This window comes from Acomys russatus, chromosome 32 (genome assembly GCF_903995435.1).
Source record: "Acomys russatus chromosome 32, mAcoRus1.1, whole genome shotgun sequence".
NCBI classification, from domain to species: domain Eukaryota; kingdom Metazoa; phylum Chordata; class Mammalia; order Rodentia; family Muridae; genus Acomys; species Acomys russatus.
Window position 1 is genome coordinate 44,233,795 of NC_067168.1, and position 23,506 is coordinate 44,257,300.

The following is a 23,506-nucleotide window of genomic DNA, read 5'->3' on the forward strand; positions in this document are numbered from 1 at the left end:
CCACACTAATTCTGGATGGGACCAGTGGCCCGCCATGATTCCAGCCCCTCAGAAGGCCTACATAGACAGGCAATCCGCCCCCCTCCCGAACAGGCTGTCTAGGGAGCAGTCATGTGTGAGAGCTCTAGGTTAGCAAGAGACCTTGCCTCAAAGAACAGGCAAAAGAATGAGGATTATTCCCACCACCAACTCTGACCTCCACATGCATGCACACACACACACACGTGCACACACACATGTGCACGCACCCATGCACACATACACTCATACACACTCATAAATGCGCGCGCGCGCACACACACGCACACACACACACACACACACACACACACACACACACACACACACATGACTATCTACAGCCCCTTTACTGCAAGATGTCTCTGTTGAGTCATTGGAAGAGAGGCCACAAAGCCCACAAGCTCAGTGATGTCCCATCTCACTCTTCTTAGTCAAAATTTGCTAGCCCCATCTTTAAAAAAAAAAAAAAAGTAGAATAAGGATTCAGTGAGAAATGGGAAAAATCATTTTCTGAATGGAAGTGACACCCCTAGGGTATCCAGGGTGAAGAACAGGGTGAGGAAGAAGCCGGCACAGGAACCTAGGCTGCAGGCTGCTGGGCACGCTGACCCCTCAACCACAGGAAGTCTGAGGCAGGAAGTGATTGTCTCCTGAGAGAGGTTTTAGCTTCCTGCAACAAGGAGAGATGCGGTCAGCTCCCATGGCTAGGAAGGCTGCTTCTGGGGACTGGAGCCATCAGGGCTGTGCAGACCCGCAGGTAGAGGCTGGAAGGCGGGAGAGACTTCAGCCATGCTGAGTTTGGCCTTGTCTGATGGAAGGGCCACACCCGGCTTTTCTCAGAAGACTTTGGGTTTCTGGGTTTCTGAGACTCTTGACAGGTTTCTCAGGGACCAAGCTTACAGCTGCTGGCACTGCTCTCTGAGAGGAACATCTAGAGTTGGACCTTAGAGCTGTACTCTCTGTGCTTCGTGCTGAGGAGAAGGTTTTCGTTATTCCTGGAAACCCTGTCCTCATCCAGCACGCGGAAGCTGTGGTGTGCCACCGTCTTGCCTCCCGGGGATGATTCCTAGGAAACAAATTGGCCATTTTCCCAGAAGAGACTCATCCAGGTCCAGGCACAGGAATCAAATTTCAACCTCAGCATACAAATGTGCGGACATCACACACACACACACACACACACACACACACACACACGAACACACACTCACTCGCTCTCTAGAGTTGGGGACAAGTCCTATGATTAATTAGTTCATCACTTTTTCCACCCCTTAAAGCAACTGCTTTCCCAACTTACTAAGGGGCCTGGCTCTGCCCAGGTTCTAAATTGTGCATCCCGCTCTTGTCCTCAATGTCCCTGACTTACGGCAGGCTATTATCAATAGGCGGCAGAGTGTTCAGTGAATGCTCTGGTCAAATCTGTTGCTGCACAAGAAACCACTCAGCAATTCAGCTCCCATTAGGAGTTGAGGATCATCTGTATGCTGTACCATTTCTTTTTTAACTTACCCATTGGTAGCTCCTTTCCATATTGTTGCTGTTATGAACATTGATGTAATAAGCATGGGAGTACAGCATCTCTTTAAGGTGAATGCAGCCTCCACATGCTCATGCACACACGTGTGAACATGTATATACTCATGAGCACACACACACACATTAATAAAAGACAGTAAACTTATCTATAATTACTGTAAATAGACTAAAGTCCTACAAATAAAAAGATATAAAGTGGTGGAATGGGTTTAAAAAATAAACAGAAAATCAAACTGTCTACCAGAAATTCAATTCTGGTCCAGAAGTATACATAGAAGCAGGGCAGGAGGAGGGGGGGAACCTGTTCAAATGGTAATCAAAGGAAAACAAGAGTAGCTCAGACATGTAGACTTAAAGTAGACTTTAAGGGCAAGAGCTGTTTCTGAAGGCAATGAAGGTCTTTTACATTGCAATAAAAGTGAAAGAAGAGCTATCAGTGTGTAAGCTCCCAACATCAGAAAAGTTACATATGTAAGACACATATTGACAGAACTGACAGGAGACCTTGATGGTGATACAGAGTCCAACCTGGTGCCTTACTTTCAACAATGGGTAGACCCTCTATGAAGAAGACTTCTTACTCACCGTTCTGCTCCTGTAACAAGACAACGTGGCCAAGGCAACTTAGAAAAGAAAGCATTTGACTAGGGACTTGCTTACAGCTTCAGAAGGCGAGCTCATGACCATCATGGCAGAAAACATGTCAGCAGGCATGCAAGCATGGCACTGGAGCAGTAGCTAAGGGCTTACATCTTCAAGCACAAGGCAAAAAGAGCTTGAGACAGGGGGTGTTGTGGACTTTTGAAACCTCAAAGCCCACCCCTAGTAATACACCTCCTTCAACAAGGCCACACCTCCTAATCCTTCCTAAATAGTCCAAAAACTGGCACCCCTAAAGCTGTAGTAATTATAGATAAGGTTACGTCAGATGGCCTGTGGGTGGGGCCTTATTCTCATTCAAACACCACAGGCAACCAAGAAACAGAAGAGCTGGACAGCACTGTAGACCAGCAGACTCTACAGACATGCACAGACCGTTCCACCCATCAGAAGAGCACCTACTCTTCTCCAATGTACAAGGAACATTCTCTACAATAAGACCCCATGTGAAAACCGAAATTTTCTTTCTCCACGTCATTGCCAGCCGTGCTGTCAGTTGAGTGTTTTTATCTTAGCCATTCTGATGAGTGTAAGATGGAATGTCGGAGTTGTTTGCATTTCCCTGATGACTAAGGATGTTGAGCAGACATTCCTCTGTTGTGAATTCTCTGTTTAGCTCTGTGCTCCATTTATTAATTGGATTATCTAGCTTGTTGGTGTTTAGTTTCTTGAGTTCTTTATATATTTTGGACATTAGCCCTCTGTTGGATGCAGGGTTGATGAAGATCTTTTCCCGGTCTGTAGGCTGTCGTTTGTTCTGTTGACAGTGTCCCTTGCTTTTCAGTTTCATGAGGCACCATTTATTAATTGTTGACCTTGGAGCCTGAGCTGTTGGTGTTCGGTTCAGGAAATTGTCTCCTGTGACAATGAGTTCAAGAGTCTTCCCCTCTTTCTTTTCTAACAGATGTAGTGTGTCTGGTTCAGGCATAGCTGGGAGGCAGTAAGAATTTGTCCTCCCATTCCTTGTGTTTTGGAGCTGGTCCTTTTAATTTTATTTTTAAAGATTTATTTATTGTTTTTATTTTGTGTGTGCCTGCTTGTCTGCATGTGCACCGTGTGTGTACAGGTACCCAATAAATCCAGAAGAAAATACTGGTACCCCTAAAGCTGTAGCTATAGGAGGTTTTGAGGTACCCCTATGTGGGTGCAAATTGAACTTGGGCCTTCTACAAGAGCAGCAAGCATTCTTAATTACCAAGCCTTCTCTCCAGTGCTCTTTTGGTTCTCTCCCACACCACACCAATTGCTTTTATATAGTTATATATACTGAATAAATGGACAGATATAAAAATAAAAGAGAGAAAACATAAATATTAACAAAGCTTGATTCATACCAAATATCTTTTCTGACCACAATGGAATGAAACTAAAAATCAATAACAGAGAGAAAGATGGGGAAAATGGTGACTTTGCTTATGAATTTTCTGTTTGGCAGGGCTTGGTCAGACCACCTCATCTCTCTGTACAGAGTAGGTCCCCACCAGGGACTCTGAAGTCCCTGAGAGCCCTTATCCCATGACAGTTGGATCCCGTGGGAACCTCTTTACAAAAATCTGGGGCTTCCTTGGCTCTGAGTAGCTAAGTTGCAGGAACAAGTAACTAGGAGAATGCTCTGTTGCTTTGTATGGAGTTGGCTTGAGAGTACCACAGTAGGACTTTTATTGTAGCCACAGACCCTGCTGGATACCAGGGAGTAGTTGTTAGCTCCTATGAGGGAGGAACTACCATACTGCATTGCACAGTCCCCACATTCTCTTCTCCTAGTTTCTCCCTGGTGGTGATAGGACATCACAGAAGTCTTTTCTTGAAGCCACTTTGGAATTTGGCTTTTTCCTTGCTTCAGTATGATCCAAAAGAACACAGGAAGTTCCTCTTTTCCCCAAGACTTCCATGATAATTAGGGAAGGGAATGTTGGCTGGGACACTTTATTCTTTTGGAAATGTGGCTTGCGATTGTGAATTTCCATGGGCAAAGTTACCACGTCTGGTGGAGTCTAGACTTTCTTCTAGCCAACAGGCTTGCTGGAGTCCATATTGGCACCCTCAGAGGCCATGTGGACTGATAGTGTGGGAAGGGGAAAAAACACCTAGACCTATGCTTGGGAAGAGGGGAAAAACTTCACCAACTTGAGCAGTGTCCTTAAAGGAGTCTAGAAAGTTGATAAACTACAGCTAATGAAGGGCAACAGGCTCTCCTTGCCAAATCCTCCTGAAATAGTAAAGCACCTTCATTGTCTAGTAGGGAGGACATTCTCCACAGATTTGTCATTTTAATTGAGAGTCCCAGATGGATCTATTTTTACCAGTATAGACTCAGGATCCAGATGCTGGGGTGAAAATCCTGATAGCTCGGAGAGGCAGAGAAACCACCCAGCTGACCTTCCTACTCAACTGTTGTCCCAATGGAAATGACCCAAAAGGCTCACTAGCTTAGCTTCAGCCCAGGAGGAAAAGGAAAAAAAAAAAAACAAAACAACAAAAAAAAACAAGGCCAAAGGATTCCTAGCTCAAGGCCCAAAAAGCCAAAGGCCAATGAGCCGAGGAGCTAGAGAGCTACGAGCCAAAGAGCTAAAAGCTAAAGAGCTAAAGCTAAAAATCCCAGGAGTAAAGCCCGAGAGCTAAAAATACCTTCTACCTCTACACGCTGGCTTAAATACCCCTCAACTCAAAGTCTCTCCTACTCTTTAATCCCTGTCAGCTGGCTTCTTGCTCCACCTCTTGACCTAGGGTTAACATTTTAAAATCCTGTGTGCAGAAAGCTCTTGGATTAAAGCTGTGTGCTAGGGCTCAACCACGCCAAACAAAAGACAGGTTTTTATAGGTCACAATCCAAGGGATTGCAATGGGATCATATACAGGTTTTTACACTTCACAATCTCAGGGATCACATTGGGATCAAATATCCTGCAACATAGATCAGATCACTAGAGAGACGGAGACCACAGTGACAGACAAATTCTCCCATCCTCTTCTACTTCAGAGAGAAGGAGTTGCAGCCTCAGCCAGTGCTACTCCCAACTGTCACAGGCAGGCTCACACCCCATCAGCCACTGCTGCTCCCCAGTGCGTGGCCAGCCGTCACAGGCAGGCCCACACCCCATCAGCCACTGCTGCTCCCCAGTGCGTGGACAACCGTCACAGGCAGGCCCACACCCCATCAGCCACTGCTGCTCCCCAGTGCGTGGACAGCCGTCACAGGCAGGCCCACACCCCATCAGCCACTGCTGCTCCCCAGTGCATGGACAACCGTCACAGGCAGGCCCACACTCTGGTGCATCCCTGGTTCTCTGGAACCCAAGCCGGTTTTGACACATTGACCTTCAGTCTCTGCACTGAGCAGGGCTTTGATTGCTAAGGCCCAGCCATGATGAGAGAAATGACAGCATAATCTGCTTACCACTGGCTCCTAAAATAATCCTCGTCCTCTTGCATTCTCAGCCCTAAGGCCTGAATGCCTTTAACATTTCCCTCTGGGACTAGTAAGTGAACATGGCCCTATTGCTCATGCAGAGAGTGGTTCAAGGAAAGACTTTCTTCCTCCCCAAGAGAGACCATGAAAGACATGGGAGGACTAGTGTCTCGGGGAACTTTGCAGAGATGGCTGGTCACTGATGTCTGAGAGCATCTAGAAGATATTCTTAGACCAGCACAGGCTGAAAGGCATGCATGGCCAAGGCTGGCTTTTCTAGAGTGCCAGAAGAGGCCAGCACAGGAAGTGTTCTTCCCCAGCCCCTCCTTCATGCTTCTAGAAAGAACCACTTGAAGCGCTCAGTAAGGTGAGAAGTAAAGCAAGGAAGGGATGTACCCGTGGCCTCTGCCCGTGGCCTCTGCTTGTGGCCTCCAGGCCACTATCAGCAGGGCTCCCCTGGAGCCTTGAGAAAGTCATCCCCTCCACATGCAGGGGAGCTGGCTTCTTGAGGTGGGGAGGAAAGTGCCTGGAGGGTGCTGGTTTGCAAGCAGGCATTGGCCATTATTCATCCATTCAGATGCTGTACCAACCTTCCCATTCTCTCTCTCACAGACCGTTTTTGAGAGGAACTGCCGATCTGAGGACTGTGCCGCTGACCTGCAGCTCCGGGGGAAACTGCTGCTTTCCAGGTACATCACTGTTCACTCGCGACACTGTTGCAGGAAGCTGGTCTCTTTGTTTTTTTTTGTTTTTGTTTTTGTTTTTTTGGTTTTTTTTTTGTTTTGTTTTGTTTTGTTTTGTTTTAATTAATTTATTCTTGTTACATCTCAATGGTTATCCCATCCCTTGTATCCTCCCATTCTTCCCTCCTTCCCTGGTCTCTTTTCTATACCCCAAATCTGGATGTTTAGATTTCCCCAAGAACAACAAAAAAAGATAAGCAGTATTGGTGGGTTAGGATATTTTGTAAGCTGGTCTTCGGATGTATGTTACAAATGCAATTTTAATAGATGATATTGCCAGAGAGAGTCGCTGGGGTTCGGCCTGCAATTTCACCACATCTCACAATTGACTGCTCCTTATAATTTCTGTGTTTATTTGTGTGATGGGAAGGGACTTGACGTTTTATTACTTCGTATTACATTGCACTATGGGAAACTGCCAGCATTTGACCCCTGAGGATGGTTTCATGTGACTTAAGGTAGTATTATGTGAAGATCCCTTTCATGTTTCTTTCCCTGACATTTAGCAGTGGTGTCTGTTTTAGCATCGAACAGTTTCTGAGGCAGGATGGGGTGAAGGAAGCGGGCAAGTGGCCCGCTGATGCAAGCAAACAGTCTTTTTATTATTTCAGGGCTTCCTCCCATAGTCCACAAATCCCCCCTGGCCAGGGATGAACCAAACCAAAGCCTTCTGTTTCCTCTTTGCCAACCTTTTATTTTAGACTTCTTTTAGGATGACGGACGGCACTTATCCTGAGTCAGCCGCACATCAGACAATGGTTTCCTTTTGTAGCACGCCTTCTGAAAGATTATATTAGCTTTGGGGCCAGGAACCCCCTCTGCAAGATTTATAGACACTGCTCAAACAATTATCAGTGTTGATAGGTACCGTGCAAAGTGTTTCATTGTGTACTTGCCCTAACCTGAAACACTGAGAGTTAAGTTGGAATCTGTGATGACGTAACATTAGGACCTTTACTTTTCTTTTGCATAGTCTTACAAAGCCCAGGCTGTCCTCTAAGTCCAGGTTGGCCTCTAAGCCCCACTTGTTTCAGCCTCTAGAGTGCTGCGATTACAAGTGGGGTCCACTGTGTGTTTATGGGGGGTAGGTGAGTGTGAATGCACATGTGTGTGTGGAGCCAAAAGCCAACCACCATCCAATGTGACATTGTCAGGGGCTGTACAGATCGTTTTCTGAGAGAGGGCTCTCTCACTAGCCCTGTGACCATGGAAAACTTTACCAGCTGACTGACTAAGCCTGGGCTGGGTGTCCAGGTGAGCCCCGTGATCACCTGGCTCTCCTTCCACAGCCCTGGAGTTACCAGTGCACACCACCGTGCCTGCCTTTTTTATGGGTTCCGGCAATGACCCCTGCATGGCAAGCAAGCATCCACTGAGCCATAGCCTCAGCTCCACACTTTTATTTCTGGTGTTTAATAATGTTTTATTCATCAAAGGAAACTCAAACTAAGATCCTGTTCTTCAGTTGGAGTGTACCAGGGAGGGCGGCATAACACTCCGAGGCCCCGCCCCCACAGGTACACTTACAAGTTCTTCTCCCTGCGTCTTAGGCACTAATTGCCTTTGGTTTTTACTCTGGAAGGAGTGGTGCCTTAAAGAAGCACAAGTTTTCCTAAGCTTAGGAAATTGCTTTAGACGCATAGAGTGGATAATGGGGTTGTTTAACAGTGAGAAGAGCCTCCCGGGATGGTTAGAGACATCAATTTTAAGGAAGGTTCATAAATTATCAGCTCATTCATTTTAATTTTGGGTATGTGTTCCAAAAAGGCGTTTTAGGGAAAATACATGAGTTTCTTTTTATGTTGAGCTGGACTGTAAGTGCCGGGGTTTATTTTGGATGGTAGGAAGACCTCATGTGGTAGGAAAATCTCCACTTGATCCATAGTTAAACATTGCTAGGAAAGTTCTGGCATCCTGGCTGGCCATTTGTGAATTGTGCTTTCTGTTTAGCAAGGTGGAAAAAAAGTCAAGGATTGTGGTCAGCGAAGCACTTTTGGCTTAAGCCGCTTCCGTTGCTGACCTTTCCAGAGCGTCGGTGAAGCCGAGCAAGAAAAGCCCAAGGGTGTGATCCATAGTAGCTGAGAAACCCTAACCACATGGTCACCTAAACATGACCTAACAATGACAGCATCAGTTGACATCCCAACGCGGATGAAGACAACCAAACAAGCCCCACGCCAGCATGAAGAGCTGCACATAATTAATGGCTGCTGGGAGGGAGAATTGGCCTTCCCCAGTAGGTTACCTAGCCCTAAAGGGTCAGCACTAAGCACATTAAGTACAATGGGTGTACAGTGAGTGGACTCAGCAGATTCTCTCTCTCTCTCTCTCTCTCTCTCTCTCTCTCTCTCTCTCTCTCTCTCTCTCCTCTCTCTCAAACACATACAGAGAGAGAGAGAGAGAGACAGAGACATAGAGACAAAAATATCTCAGTGGCCCACAGTGGCGGCCATTTCTTCTTACGGATGTGCAGGTCATCTGTCCCCTGGATGACTTGTTTATGCCTCTGGTTTGATGAGGGCTAGATTCTAGGCCTGGCTATCCCAACTTAGTGCCATTCTTTCATTGTCGCTCTGGGACAGGTGGCTCAAGTGGGCATATTCTTCACAAAGAATGCCAGACTTGTGTGAGGGCACAAACAAGCCCTGGCTCTTTAGGCCTGGGCTCAGAACCGGGGGAACTGTCGCTTAGGCCTTGTTGTTGTTGTTGTTTTGGTTTTTGGTTTTTTTTTTTTTTTTTTTTTTTGCTCCAGCATGTCAAACTCAAAGCCAATGGATGGAAAGTATTTTCTGCCTCTTTAGTGAGTAGAATTTCAAATTTTATGGGAATGGGCATGAAGACGGGCAGAGGAGAGTGATCTCCTGATATCATCTACTGTGGTCCATATGGAATAAGTAGCCTCTTTGCTCATCCTGAAACCGTAACACTTTCAGGGAGACTTTGGCTTTTCTCGGGCCGTCATCAACTTAGGGACAGAGCTAAGTCTGGGAACCTGGATGAGATTCCTGGGCCTCGGAACAGTGTTCTCAGAGCCCTATCTGCAGGAATGAGGGATTTTCCTAGAGGACCCAGGGTCTCTTTCCATGGCCGGATCATCCATGAAAGAAGCCTTTGTGGAGCTCTTAAAGCCCCTGGCTTCCTGCAGGAGGTATCGGGGAAACACACCCATTCATAATTGCATGAGTGGAGATGTGAAACCAAACCACAGACTCTTTCAAGCCAGGCTTATGAGGGAAGACACGGTCAGAAAACCAGTGAGGACCAGACTCTAGATTGGATGCACTGTAGTTCAGTGCCTTGAGGCAGAGGAAGTTTTCTCTGTTGTTGAATAACCTCTCTCAACTCCTTATTGCCTGAGGGGGCAATGCGCATGCATTTCTTGTTTGAGCTGGTACTATAAGCAGCTGCAGAAATGAATAGCTGGTGGATCCTGCTCTCCTGGTCTGTGTAGGAGAGAGCCAAGAGAATGGCCGACAGTGGTAGGTGTGACAGGAAAGGTAGGTAGGCTCTCATAGGGCAGCGTCTCCAGAAGCCTCATATCAAGGGGAGTGGAGATGACTGAGGGCACTCTGGGTAAAGAGAAGATGAGAGCAGAAGTCTGGACTCCCATGAGGAACTGTGGGTGCCAAGGGTTGTAGAGATGAGAAAGAAGGAAACAGAAGGATCAGCTTGCAGTATACCATGAGTTGGGGCTTCTTCTTCTTGAAGCCAAGGGAGAAGGAGAAGGTCCCAGGAAAGGGGCATAATCCTCACAGGGGTTCAGCAAGCCACACTCAGGGGCTTGGGGCATGGGATATTGGGGCATGGGATAGGGGCATGGGATATTGGGGCATGGGATAGAGGCATGGGATATTGGGGCATGGGATATTGGGGCATGGAATAGAGGCATGGGATATTGGGATGGGAAGGGTCATTTGGCCTCCAGCACTCAAAAATAGCATGTTCCACCTGGAGCTTGGAGTCTTCTGCTCTTTCTATCCACCTGGATTCCAACTTGCCTGGCAAAGGTCTGAGGCATTGTCTCAAGAACAGCAGGATGGCCAGACGTGGTGGTGCAAGCCTTTAATCCCAGCACTCGAGAGGCAGAGGGCAGGCAGATCGCTGTGAGTTCGAGGCCAGTCTGGTCTACAAAGCGAGTCTAGGAAAGCCAAAGCTACACAGAGAAACCAATAATAATAATAATAATAATAAATAGCAGTGCGATGAATTTGGGGTTGCTGAGGTCACATCTCCCCTATGGTGCTCCCAAAGTTTTCTCAAGGGTGCTTTGGATAGAACTTAGGCCTTTCGTTCATCTTTAGAACCTAGCTGTCACTATCTGTGCCCTAACTATGGAAGCTGAAGCACAGGAGTGTGGGGAGGATGCCTGTGATGGTGGGCAGACTATGCAGCTTGTGTCTTACGGAGATAGAAGGCTGGCCTAGAGACATGGCCCACTGATTAAGAGACTTTACTGCTCTCACAGAGGACCCAAGTTCAGTTCCCATCTCAGAGCTGACCATAGCTACAGTTCCATGGCATCAGACACCTCTATTTATGCATGTACTTGTACATAGAGAGAGAGAGAGAGAGAGAGAGAGAGAGAGAGAGAGAGAAATAAATTTTAAAAGAGAAAGTAGAAGGGAAATGTTGGAGTGACTTCACCCAGAATGGCTGGGGTGGAGCCAGGCGATAGCTGTGTCTGCCCAGGAGCATGAATATAGTTGGTGTTTTTCTCTTGTTTGTCTTGTGAGACAGAGACTCGCTAAGGAGCTCAGGCAGGCCTCAACCTGGCAGTCTTCCACTTCAACCTCCCAAGTAGCTGGGATTACAGACATTTGCCACTCTGCCCCAATTGGATGTTATTTTTCTCTGCAGAGAGCATGTGTGCCTTCAGGTCTGTTGACACTTAGACATCCAACTCTTGGATTAAAACTCTGAGAGTTTTAATAGGTTTGAACCCAGTTCCACAGGCATGTCATCCACAAATACCCAGGAACAGGGGTAACGTTGGTCAGGTGGTTTCCATTAACCTGCGCTGCCAATTCCACTCACAGGACGATCCGACTGCCTGTCTGGGTACGCACAGCACCTAAGAAAGCACCAGACGTGAGCACAAGAAAAGAAAATAATTTATGGCAGTTGCGTTGAAAACTTTTCCACTTGTTTTTGATGCACCTCATCAGGCATAGTGGGACACATCAAGGCTTCTGTATCAGCCCACCCCAGTTAAAAACTAAGGGCCTTGAAAAGGCCACGTGGAATATTTGCAGAGTCCAAACCATCTGGCTGTAACCTTGGTAGCACTGCTTTTGTGGGAGAGTGTGTTCCCCTAAACCACTGACTGGCTGGAGGATGGCTAGCTCCACCCACTGAAGAGACACCTTCTAGGGAGTACCACCCCACCTCAACAGCACCCATGGTTGGAAACAAATTGTTCTCCTTCTTGATGGTCAGAACCATCAACTGCACTGTGGAGACCAGAAGTGAGGTTTTTTTTTGTTACTGAGCATCTACTGTGCACCAGGTACACTACCGTGCTCTCCATGTGCGGCTGCAGAGATGGCTCAGCCATTGAGTGCACTGTCTGTTCTTCCAGAGGGCCTGAGTTCAGTTCCTAGTACCCACATGGAGCCTCACAACTGTCTGTAACTCCAGTCCCAGGGTATCAAATACCCTCTTCTGGTCTCCAGGGGCACCAGCCGTGCATTAGGTGCAAACACATGCACACAGGCATAACACCATGCTCATAAAACTAAAAGGCGAGAAAAGCTCCCGATGTACACAAGGGTTCCATGGCATCTTGCCCCCACTGCATCACTTTGGATACAGTACTTAGACTCTGTTTGACTTTGTCTCCTCATCTTGAAAATGGAGAGATAACTATGGTACCTGAAAATGTAGTATTTGATGGATTCATATGTATTTCACTGATTCAAAAAGTGCCTGCTTGGCCAGGTATAGAGGTGTGTGTCTTTAATCCCAGCACTCAGGAGGCAGAACCAACTCTCTCTGAGGTTGAGGCCAACCTGGGCTACATAATGAGTTCCATGATGGTCAGAGGCTATGTAGAAAGAGGCCCTGTCTCAAAAAACAAACAAACAAACAAAACGAAACACCTGTCTGGTGTACAGTGAGCGCTTGGTAGGTGAGTTAGAGCACCTTACTCTCAGAACACTGCTGGGAAGTAAATATGGCTGTGTTGCCTCTGGAGAGACAACATTGCTCACGCTGTGGAGAAATCTAAAGCTACTAGACCCAGGAGTATGGAAATCGCTCACCTGAGGTCAAAGCAAGACTTAAATGCAAGAAGAACACTTGGTGGCGGGTCCCGCGCCCTGGGTTCTGCCACCTTCATGTCCTTTGTCTTTATGGTCACTGTATCTTGAGGAGCCTGGCCTATGTCAAAGCTGCAATGCCTTGGAAATGTGTATGTGTGTGTGTGTGTGTGTATGTGTGTGTGTGTGTGTGTGTGTGTGTGTGTCTGTGTGTGTGTGTCTGTCTGTCTGTGTGTGTGTCTGTGTGTCTGTGTGTGGTGTTTTCCTTTTCCTTGACCCTGGGATGGGAGGAAGTTTGCTACCCAAGGCCCACCTTATTCTTTTGTTGTAGAGACACAGCACTGAGGGAACCTTCCATGTTCATGAGCAGCAGAAATCCATGCCAACAAAGAGTGTCATGGCACCCCTTCCCACTGTTGAGATCATGGTGGCTTTGTTCCAACTTCTCCCTGGCTGGTGAGAATAGGGATCCATGGAAGGGCACTTAAGGAAGACAGAGGCTGTAACCATAGCAGCCTCAGCAAGGTCAAGAGCATGCACACACTGAGCCACCCATCTCCCCTGAGAGGCCCTTAATGCTAGTAGCCTAATAAAATTCTATTTGGTGGTATTTTCCTGAGCTTTCAAGTACAGCCAGCCATGGGAGGTTTCTGTGTCAGAGACTCTCCAGCAGAATTGCGATGACAGGGACCATTGTCCTAATAACTGGACCCAAGCAAGGGACATATCAAGAGAATGGTGCCACTAGAGCCTTCGCATCTTTCCATCTTGGCTGTGTCTTCGTTAAGATCTTTGTCAGTAAGCACTAGACTCCACCAAGAGCCAAACAAGAAAGGTGTGACGTTACTTTGATTCTGCAAATGTGCACTCTCTTCTCCTCCTCTGGCTTTCTCTCTCTCTCTCTCTCTCATCCTCCTCCTCCTCTCCCCCCACCCCACCCCCCCCGCTCTATCCACCCTTCCCCCAAGTTTGAGCTGAGCCACCTGGTATAACCAGAAGCAGATGAAGACGCCCTGCTTGTTTTCATAAACTGCTGCACATGAGGAGGCATTATGCTTTCTTTTTGTCCCCAGTGGTCAGTGGCTGTACCACCCCTCCCTATAAGCCAAAGGTGAAACTTGGTTAAAATGCGGAATGCCCATAAATCACAGTTCATTTCTTCAGGAGGGCGGGGACCACATTAGAAGCCTTCTGGATTTTATGAGCCTTTGTCCTTGACCTCCTTCCAGGTGGTCTCAATCTGAGCATGGAGAACTGGGTGGATGCTGTTGGCACCACACCCAAGTCCCTTGTGTGCCAGTGAATAGAATGTACTGCCATGTTGAACTAATAACTGCCCTCCTCAGGTTCAGAGAGTCACTGTGGCCTCCTGCCTAAGTAGTTACTCCTCTCCTCAACGCTTAAGCAATGGGCAATGTGTGGTGTGCAGAAGCCCAGCCCCTTGGTGAAGAGTAACTAGTTAACACGGCTGCTATTGCACATGTTCCTCTGAGCCAGACCAAGACCTAAGACCATAACCCTGCTCAGGCTGTACTGCTGGTTCCCACAAAACCATCCAGTCGACACCGAGACGACGCCCGCTCTACATCCTCAGAGCCTGCGCTGAGATGCTTAGAAGTTACCCATTGTGTCTGCTCTGTCTATTCTTTCCTCTCTTGGATAGGCAGGAAAAGTCCTTTGTAGAACTCTGAATTTAAAAATGAAATCTAAATGGAGGGACTTATCAGACATGAGCAGTGGGCCAGCTGCTTGGGGCTCGTTGTCTTAGAATTGCAGGAATGTGGAGTGATGTGAGGCGAGGGCTCCATCAGGTTGGTTCGTAGGACTTGGGTCTTGGGGATTGTCTCCTGATGCTTGTTCCCAGGACTTTGGGACCACCCCCATCCACAGGATACAGGAAGAGGGCCATCCTGTGGGAGATGCTCCCACTATAAAACATGCCTACTCAGGGCAACCAAATATCTCCCACCATGAGAGAAGCACAGCTGCCCACTTAGAACCATTAGCCTTGCCTCAAGACCCAGACATTTTTTTTTCTTCAGAAAGCTGTGTGGTGACGAGGTTTAAACAAGGGGGAAATAGTGTTGTGTCAATTAACACCTACTTTTCTTCAAGGGGGAAAAGGGAACACATTTGAAAAAACATTTTCCTATTTTTCTTCTGGTGTGGAAGCGTAAAGACCATCTGACCGACTAAGCCCAGGAGGAGAGAATGCTCACCCGTGCCACTCCTCGGTCCTCCTGGGATTCAGGGAGAACCCGGCTTGCTGTTAATGAGCAAGAGTGGTCAAATCGCAGTGAGGGAGGTCAGCTCTAGTTGTCAATTCCTTATTACATGCCTTTTTAAAATTCCCCTCTCATCTTTCTTTCATCCTGGCATCCAAGGCTGGGCATGCCCTCTCCACCTCCTCACCCTCCATTACAGCTTCCCCTCCCCATCCTAAAGCCAGTCCCCACACGGGCACGTCCCATGGAACAGGAGCTGTCTCAGCCTTAGCTCCACGCCCTGTTGGTGATCTGAGTTGGAATCCATGGGGTCTACGGGCTTAGATAGGAAGACAGTTGCATCTTGATTTTCATTAGCTTCAAAGAGAAAGTTAGTACTCTATCCAAATATGGATGTGGCAGCAAACCACAGGGGCATGAGCAGGACCTGTGACCTTGTCACACACGTAAAGGGCAGATGCTTTTAGATAATATCATAGATAGTCTGAAATGTCACTTATCCCTACCTCAGAGTTGTGGTTGTTGTCAAGTCCACTTCGTATTGTTTACTGTTGGCTTAGGGAGCAGAACGTCACTAGATCACACGTCCGTCCAATATGATTGTCACCTACTTCTTCATTATCCCACTTTCCACTTCACGCACCATTTTGAGAAGGGCCCCTTTGTGTCACCATGCTGTCAACAGGAAGCAGCAGCACAAAACCAGGTTAGAAATATGTCCTAGAGGTTCCCCTGCCTGTGAGGAAATATCTGGTGTGAGACAAGCGTGTTCTGGTTTGCTGTGAGGCAGTCTCACTATTGAAACATCTAGAAGTGGGCCTTCTTTTGAAGCCTAGGGCAGTGCTTAGAAACGTATAGCCAAACGTAAAAGCCGCAGTCTCTCCCTGTGGCTGCCAGCAGCACCTCTCGTGTGACACCTATAGTCATCCCCTGCTCTCTGCTCAGCAAGGACCCAGGGAAGTCCATCAGAGCATCCGTGAGCTTAAGAAAACTCAGGCTATGGTAGCATGTGTGGCAAGCCACACCGTGTAGGCTGCCTATGTGGCTGCAGCTGCATAATATGTGCCTACTCACACCTGCAGGGCCTTATGGACCCAGGGACCAGGGGGGAAAGAGCTTGTGGTTCCTGCTCCCCTGTGGCTGCCTCACTTCCTAGCAGGAAGGTGTACAATTAGGAAAACTTGCCATCTCAGGATGTGTGTGTGTGTGTGTGTGTGTGTGTATACATTTTTTTTTAACCTGTCTCCTTTGGTGTCACCCATTGGAAAACATTGTGCACTAGAGAGTGACTTGTCACAGGGGCTGTGATCGCCTCAGTCATCAGGCTGGCATGCTGATCAAACCATCACAGGTGTGTGTGACACGGTGTGTTGCGGCCACAGGCCTTCAGCTGGCCCAAGGCAAGCACCCCTACACAGGCCCCTCTTCCCTCATGGCATCAAACCTGCAAGCAGCCAGATCTTGGGAACTCCTCTGCCTCTGCCCCCTCCCCCCACCAGAGGATTTTAGTCCTTAATCCAGTTGTTACGGAGAATGAGCCTGATTCATTCCAGATGTTCCCAAGACTTCATGATTCCGGAAACTCCCGAGGTAAAGGCTGATGAGGCTCGGAATTCCTTTGTTATCAGAGAACTGGCATTTCTTTTAGCAGTGGCAGGGATGGGACAGGAAGCTCTTGAGCCACCTGGAGGGACCAGGGGACAGGGTGGGGTGGGTCCTCTGGCTTGCAGTGTTTCCTCATTAGAAGAAACAAGGTTGTTGGTGGAAGTCCTAGCTGGTGCTAGAGCTAGAATCATCAGGGCTGTGAGCACATTACTTTTTAAGTAACATAGACTGGCTGTACTCTGAGCCTGATGGAGAAACCACTGTTTTGGGTAAATTCTTCTGAGTATTTTACTTTTACTGTATGAATGTAACACTGGCCCAGATGAGTGCATTTCTACCTTTGTACAAATGGATTTTCAGCCCAGATAGTCAGTCTTAGGAGCCATCCCCCTGACTCCCTGCTAAGCATCAGGGCGGTGCCTTCTGGAGCCCCCAGTCTCTGACTGGAGCTAATTACCATGAGGGTCTGCTCCTCGAGACTGGGAAAGATTTGTAGAGCATGGCCAGATGCACAGCACAGCCCCGTCAACTAGCCCGGTGCTGGAGAAAGTTAGCGCTTACATATGTACATGGTATACTCAATCTAATGGTAGTGGCTTGGGTTTTTGCATTGTTAAAGTCATAAACATGGTCAGGTGGTGGTGGTGCACTCCTTTAATCCCGACACTCAGGAGGCAGAGGAAGGTGGATCTCTGAGTCTGAGTCCAGCCCGGTCTACAGAGAGAGTTCCAGGACAGCTAGGACTATACAAAGAAACCCTGCCTCAAAAACAAAACAACAAAACAAAAGCAAAGAAACAAAAACAACCAAAGTCATAAATATGAAAGCTGTAGCCACCCTCCATTATTCTTGGAAAATATGTCTCAAAACTATGCCCGAACCCATAATAAAATTTAAGCCTTATAAATTGCCCGAGGGTTCTCTAGAGAAACAGGACTGATAGGATGAATATACGTGTGATTTATTAGAGTGACTCACAGGTTGTGGTCCCGCCAGTCCAACCATGCTGTCTCCTGACAGAAGGTCTAAGAATCCCGTACTTGTTCAGTACCCAAGTCTGGGTGTCTCAGCTGGTCTTCAGTACATTCCAGAATCCCAAAGAAGCAGCTTCTAATGCCAGTGGAGGAATGACATTGCCAGCAAGAATGAAGGCAAGCAGGCAAAGAGGAAAGGCTTTCTTCTTCCATGCCCTTTATATACATGCTGCACTAGAAGGCGTGGCCCAGATCTGAGGTGGATCATCCCTCCTCGAAAGATCTGGATTTAAGGTGGGACTTCCTACTTCAAACGATTCAGTCAGGAAAAGTCCCTTACAGGTGTGCCCAGCCATTCCCACTTCAGTTAGCTCCAGATGCAGTCGAGTTGACAACCAAGAACAGCGTCATATAAACTACCCTTTCTTTCTATATATACAAATTGGACGCAGAAAAGTTGCTAGCAATAAAGTAGAATAATTGTAATAATATATCTTAATAAATGGTTATTATTATAGGACCAAGTATTGATGTTTTCCTTGAGGCCATTAATTAAAGTGTGAAAATAAACACGTGAATGCATGGACTCTGACAGCGAAGTCCTGCCTCCAGCCACCCATGTTGTGGCTTGCATGTGAAGTGTCCTTCCACAGGCTTATGTATTTGAACACTCAGACCCCCAGCTCGTGGCCCTACTTGGAGGGTTATGGAGCCTTTAGGAGGTGGCGCCTTGCACCAGGGTCAGGCTTTGGGGTTTATGGTCGTATCCTACTTCTAGCTGTTGCTCTTTCAGCTTCCAGTGTGAGGTTGAGACGTGATAGCTCCACTTCCGGTCCCTGTTACCATGCCTCCCCTGCCACTAAGGACTCTCCTCTGGAGCCATAAGCAGAAACAAACGTGCAAGTTGCTTTTGGTCTTGGCATGTATGTTATCACACTGATACAAAGAAACTAACACAAGGCCCTTTCTCTTCCCAGCCCTAGGACGGTGGTGCTTGTAAGCCCTGGTGTTAGTGCTTTCCTCTGTTTACTTTTCTGGTCCTCGTGATTTTGTACCTAGTTCCTGAGTTTGTTTTTGAGTCTTTTGTTTGTTTTTTATTTCTGAGACAGGGTCTCGTGCATCCCAAGCTGGCTTCAAACTTGCCAGCTAGCTGAGAATGCCCTTCAACAATGATCCCCCTGCCTCCACCTTGTAGTGCACGTGATGCTAGTGTACACCCACCATGCCTGCTCCTCTGTGCGGACTTGTGACAGATGCAGATTTGAATCCTGGTACTCACTGGGAAGTGGTCAAGGAGTACCACCATTAGCTAGCAAATGAGTCACCAAGCCACTCGCCTTACTTAGTCTGCAGTGCCTCTAACTGTAAAAGGAAGATGTTAGTCTCATTGACCCTGACACCCCTGTTAGCTTTGAGAGTTCTAGGCTCGCTACAGTTTGATCTCATAATACATGCCCATAAACATGGATGCACTTTCCTCCCTCTTTTCTGGAGACAGCTTTTTGCCATTTACCTCCAATGTCCTGATCTTCGTCATCCCGCTCTCATCTGTAGAGTATTTGATGAGTTCACTTAGCCTGGCATCTCACCACTAAAGGCCGATGTTGGCAGCTTTTTTTTTACTCTTGATATATCGAAATGTTACAGGTCTGAGGGTGGGTTTTTGTGTTGATAGTAAGAGATAAGTAATTTTCTGTAACGAGCAGTTGCCAGTGTTCCAGAGGAGGGATCCGAAATGTGACTAAGAGTAAAAATGCTTCGCTGAGGAATCAAGGGAGCTCAGGAATAATTGATCTATGCTTATAGACTTGACCGCAGATGACTACCTTAGCTATAGACTTGACCATGGATGACCGCCTTAGCTATAGACTTGACCACAGATGACCACCTTAGCTATAGACTTGACCATGGATGACCACCTTAGCTATAGACTTGACCACAGATGACCGCCTTAGCTATAGACTTGACCACGGATGACCACCTTAGCTATAGACTTGACCACGGATGACCGCCTTAGCTATAGACTTGACCACGGATGACCGCCTTAGCTATAGACTTGACCACGGATGACCGCCTTAGCTATAGACTTGACCACGGATGACCGCCTTAGCTATAGACTTGACCACGGATGACCGCCTTAGCTATAGACTTGACCGCGGATGACCGCCTTAGCTATAGACTTGACCGCGGATGACCGCCTTAGCTATAGACTTGACCGCGGATGACCGCCTTAGCTATAGACTTGACCGCGGATGACCGCCTTAGCTATAGACTTGACCGCGATGACCGCCTTAGCTATAGACTTGACCGCGGATGACCGCCTTAGCTATAGACTTGACCGCGGATGACCGCCTTAGCTATAGACTTGACCGCGGATGACCGCCTTAGCTATAGACTTGACCGCGGATGACCACCTTAGCTATAGACTTGACCGCGGATGACCACCTTAGCTATAGACTTGACCACGGATGACCACCTTAGCTATAGACTTGACCACGGATGACCACCTTAGCTATAGACTTGACCACGGATGACCACCTTAGCTATAGACTTGACCACGGATGACCACCTTAGCTATGTTATAGGACTGAATGTCGTTGTGTCTTGGGAGTACCTGCAGCTGCCTTCCTGGGGTCATGCAGGGTGCTATCGGGTGCTTGCTGCCTGCCAACTTCTTAGTCAATTGCCCCAAAAATAGTTACATTTGGAAGCAGACACAGTAACCTATGGCCCTCGGGCTCACCAACAGGTATTTTGTTTGCTTATTTGTTTGTTAATGTCTTAAGGCACAGTAGTTTATGGCACAAACAAGATTCCAAGGACTTTATAGTCTAACAGCATAGGCACACCTCTCTTCCTGTAACACCTGTCAGTCACAGATGACTTGTACGCACCCCTTGACGCAATCCTCCAGTAGTCAGCCCTGGCTATGAGGTGTATTCACGACCCACATGCATCAGAATTGTGGGGACTGCGTAGACTGGGAGTTGCCATGGATATTGAAACTCTTTGGAGCTAGGGAGATAATTCAGTCACTGTAGTGCTTTCAGGGCAAGTATGAGGAATCTGAGCTTGATCCCCAGACCCACATAAAAAGCTAAATGTGGGATGCTTGCTTGTAGTCTCAGTGCAGGGAGGTAAAAAAGATGGTGAGGTCCCTGGAGCTAACTAGCCAGCCAGCCAGCCCAGCTTACTTACCACCAGTGAATTCTAGGCCAGTAAGAGAGTCTGTCTCAATAGACAGGGTGGATAACTCCTGAGAAATGCCATCTGAGGTTCACCTCTGACCACAGCCCCCACAAGCACACATATGTGCACCCACCCACCTGAATACACAGCAAAGAGACTGAAACTGTGGTCCCTGGGAGACACCCTTGTAGAAACCACCATGGACCACAAAGGTGAGGTTATATGTTACGCAGAAGCAACATGTGTTTTTCATAAGTAACAGGATTAACTGGTGGGTGTCCCTTTCTACTGGCGGATGTCACTCACTGGGCTACTTCCTGTTGATAGCAGAGGACCTTGTGGGGGGGGGGGCCTTGCTTATCTAGATCCCTTTTATCCCTGGCCTCAGTCCTGATACCAGCAACTAAATCTCTTCTGCTCATCAGAGGTGCTTGGAGTGGGTGCCACCTCCCATTGCTACAACAGCCCTCAGTCAGCAACTGCCTGGAATCAGGACACAGATATTCCTTATGCCAGATGACATAACTCCAAGGCTTGTGTTTTCCACGGTTCTGGAATGTTTAGGTTCCAGGCACCCAGAGAGGTCACTGGCTTGATGTCAGAGCCCTCGTCTGTTGCCTGCTCCTCCTCTGTGTCACCCTCTCTGTGTGAGTTTTGGAGCTCTCTCCTGAAACATCTCAAGACTGCCTCCCAGTCTCCTAGAGCAGTCTGGCTGTTCCTGTGCTCCAGAGGCCCTGCGCCTCACCTGATTATCCCCAGCATATCACAGGTGACAAATGGCACTCACTTGGCTGGCAGGTAAGCCTTGAACACCAGATTTAGGTAAAATTAGAAAGAAAAACTTAGTGGGGAAATTCCCATGGAGCCTTCTCTTCTTTGGCATCTCTCAATACTCACAAAGCCACTGAATTATTTCTGTAAATCTTTCATGCAACGTATTTTGGTCATTTTCCTTTCCCTCCCCCCAGCTCCTTTCAGATCTCCCTCCCAGCCTACCCCACTTCATAATTTACAAGTGAGTTTTGAAGAGATAAACATTATCACTATAGTTTTTCTTTTTGGTACTGGGATTAAACCTGGAGCTTTACAAATGCTAAGCAAGCACCCCTCTACTCAGCCACATCTTCAATCTGTTGTGCTTGGTTTTTGTTTTTTGTTTTTGTGGGTTTTGTTTTTTGCTGTTTTGGGGTGGGGGGGGGGTGAGACAAGATTTCTCTGTGTAGCCTTGGCTGTCCTAGACTTGCTTTGTAGACCAGGCTGGTCTCGAACTCACAGTGACCCGCCTGCCTCTGCCTCCCGAGCTCTGGCATTGAAGGCGTGTGCCACCACACCCAGCTTGTTGTGCTTTTTTTTTTTTTTTTTTTTAAGTAACTGATCTGATTTGCTTTACTTTTCCTATCATTGTGATTGGAAAATTTCTCTTTCAGCAATAGTTTTGCTGGATGCAATTGACTTGGATGCATTTAATCAGTGGCTGCGTAGTTAGCACCCTTCACTTAGGCCAGTCGATGCCAGCAGCAAGAAGAAAGCGTATTTTATGTCAAGTAGCTGATACCGCTAAAGTTAGATCTTTAGGAACATTTAAAAATGTCCAAGGGTGGGGCGGGGGGCAGTGCTGGAGAGATGGCTCAGCTGTTAAGAGCACTGCCTGCTCCTCCAGAGGTCCTGAGTTCAATTCCCAGCAACCACAGGGTGGCTCACAACCGTCTATACTGAGATCTGGTGCCCTCTTCTGGCCTGCAGGTGTACGTGCAGGCAGAGTATTGCTGTATTGCATAATAATAGATAAATCTTTTTTTTTTTTTTTTAAATCCAGTGAGGGAAAAAAAATCAATCAGTGAAAGTCCTTCGGCCACTTAGTTTCTTCCTGTTGAATCTTTGGCAGTGGGTTGTTCTCTTCCCATGAGAACTCAGCATCATTGGTAAGATGCGTCAAGTTTATCCAGTAAGGAAGTGTAGCAGTCACTGTGCTGTGTGGAGGGAGTGAGGCCAGAGAATAAAGTCAGCAGAGAGCCTGGGCCTCACACAAGCCCCAGTCGGTTACCAGTAACACCTAACAGTAAGTGAATCCATGCTAAAGAATTAGGAACCCCACAGTGCATTCAAAAGTGACTGCTTTAACATGTGTTAGCAGCACTCCAGAGAACACTGACTGACCTTCCAGAGGTCCCAGGTTCAATTCCCAGCACCCACATTGTTATTTTTCTATAACTATGTTTGCTTCTCAGTTTCTCTCTTAACCTGGCTATTACTCAAATAATTGAGACTCTAGTATACTATTTTAACAAGCTGCACAGCACAAGAACTGAGCAGTTACTAATCTATTCTTAGCCCTCTAAGCTAATTTGGTTTCCTCCCAGCTTACATGCCAGAGATATTTGCACTTTGTAGCTTTCCAGCTTTCCAAGAGTTCCAGGACTTCTCCTGTGGTTGACTCCCCTACTTCCTCCTCTAGCTCCTCCTCCCCTGGCTGGCAGGAAGTCCAGCCCCATTCTCTCCCCTGCCCAGCAATTGGCTGTAAGCTGCTTTATAGGCAATTCACAGGACAACTGGGAAGCAGTGTTTACATGACATTGAGATAGGAGATTCTCAGAACAAGGATTCTCAGAACCAGATATGGGGGCAGGGCACAGAAATCAGCGTTTGAATTACACAATAACCTTAGGTCTATACCACTAGGTCACAACTGTCTGTAACTCTAGTTCCAAAGAGTCTGACACATTTTTCTGGCCTCCAAGGACACTAGGCCTGCATGCAGTACACAAACACACATGCAGGCAAAATACCCATACAGAGCAAACAGTACAGAGATATATTAGAGAGGAATTTTTAATGAAAAACTAATGTGTCCATCAAGATACGAAAGTGCTAGAAAATGGACACTATA

General features: G+C 47.3%; 1 protein-coding gene across 1 annotated transcript in view; it reads left to right on the plus strand.

The window, feature by feature from the left end:
* Positions 1-23,506, plus strand: part of Itga9 (integrin subunit alpha 9) — a 296,042-nt gene that overhangs the window by 167,698 nt on the left and 104,838 nt on the right. Inside the window, exon 17 of the mRNA XM_051140720.1 lies at positions 6,239-6,315. Coding sequence (XP_050996677.1) covers positions 6,239-6,315 — 77 coding nt within the window. The remainder of the gene's footprint in view (positions 1-6,238; positions 6,316-23,506) is intronic.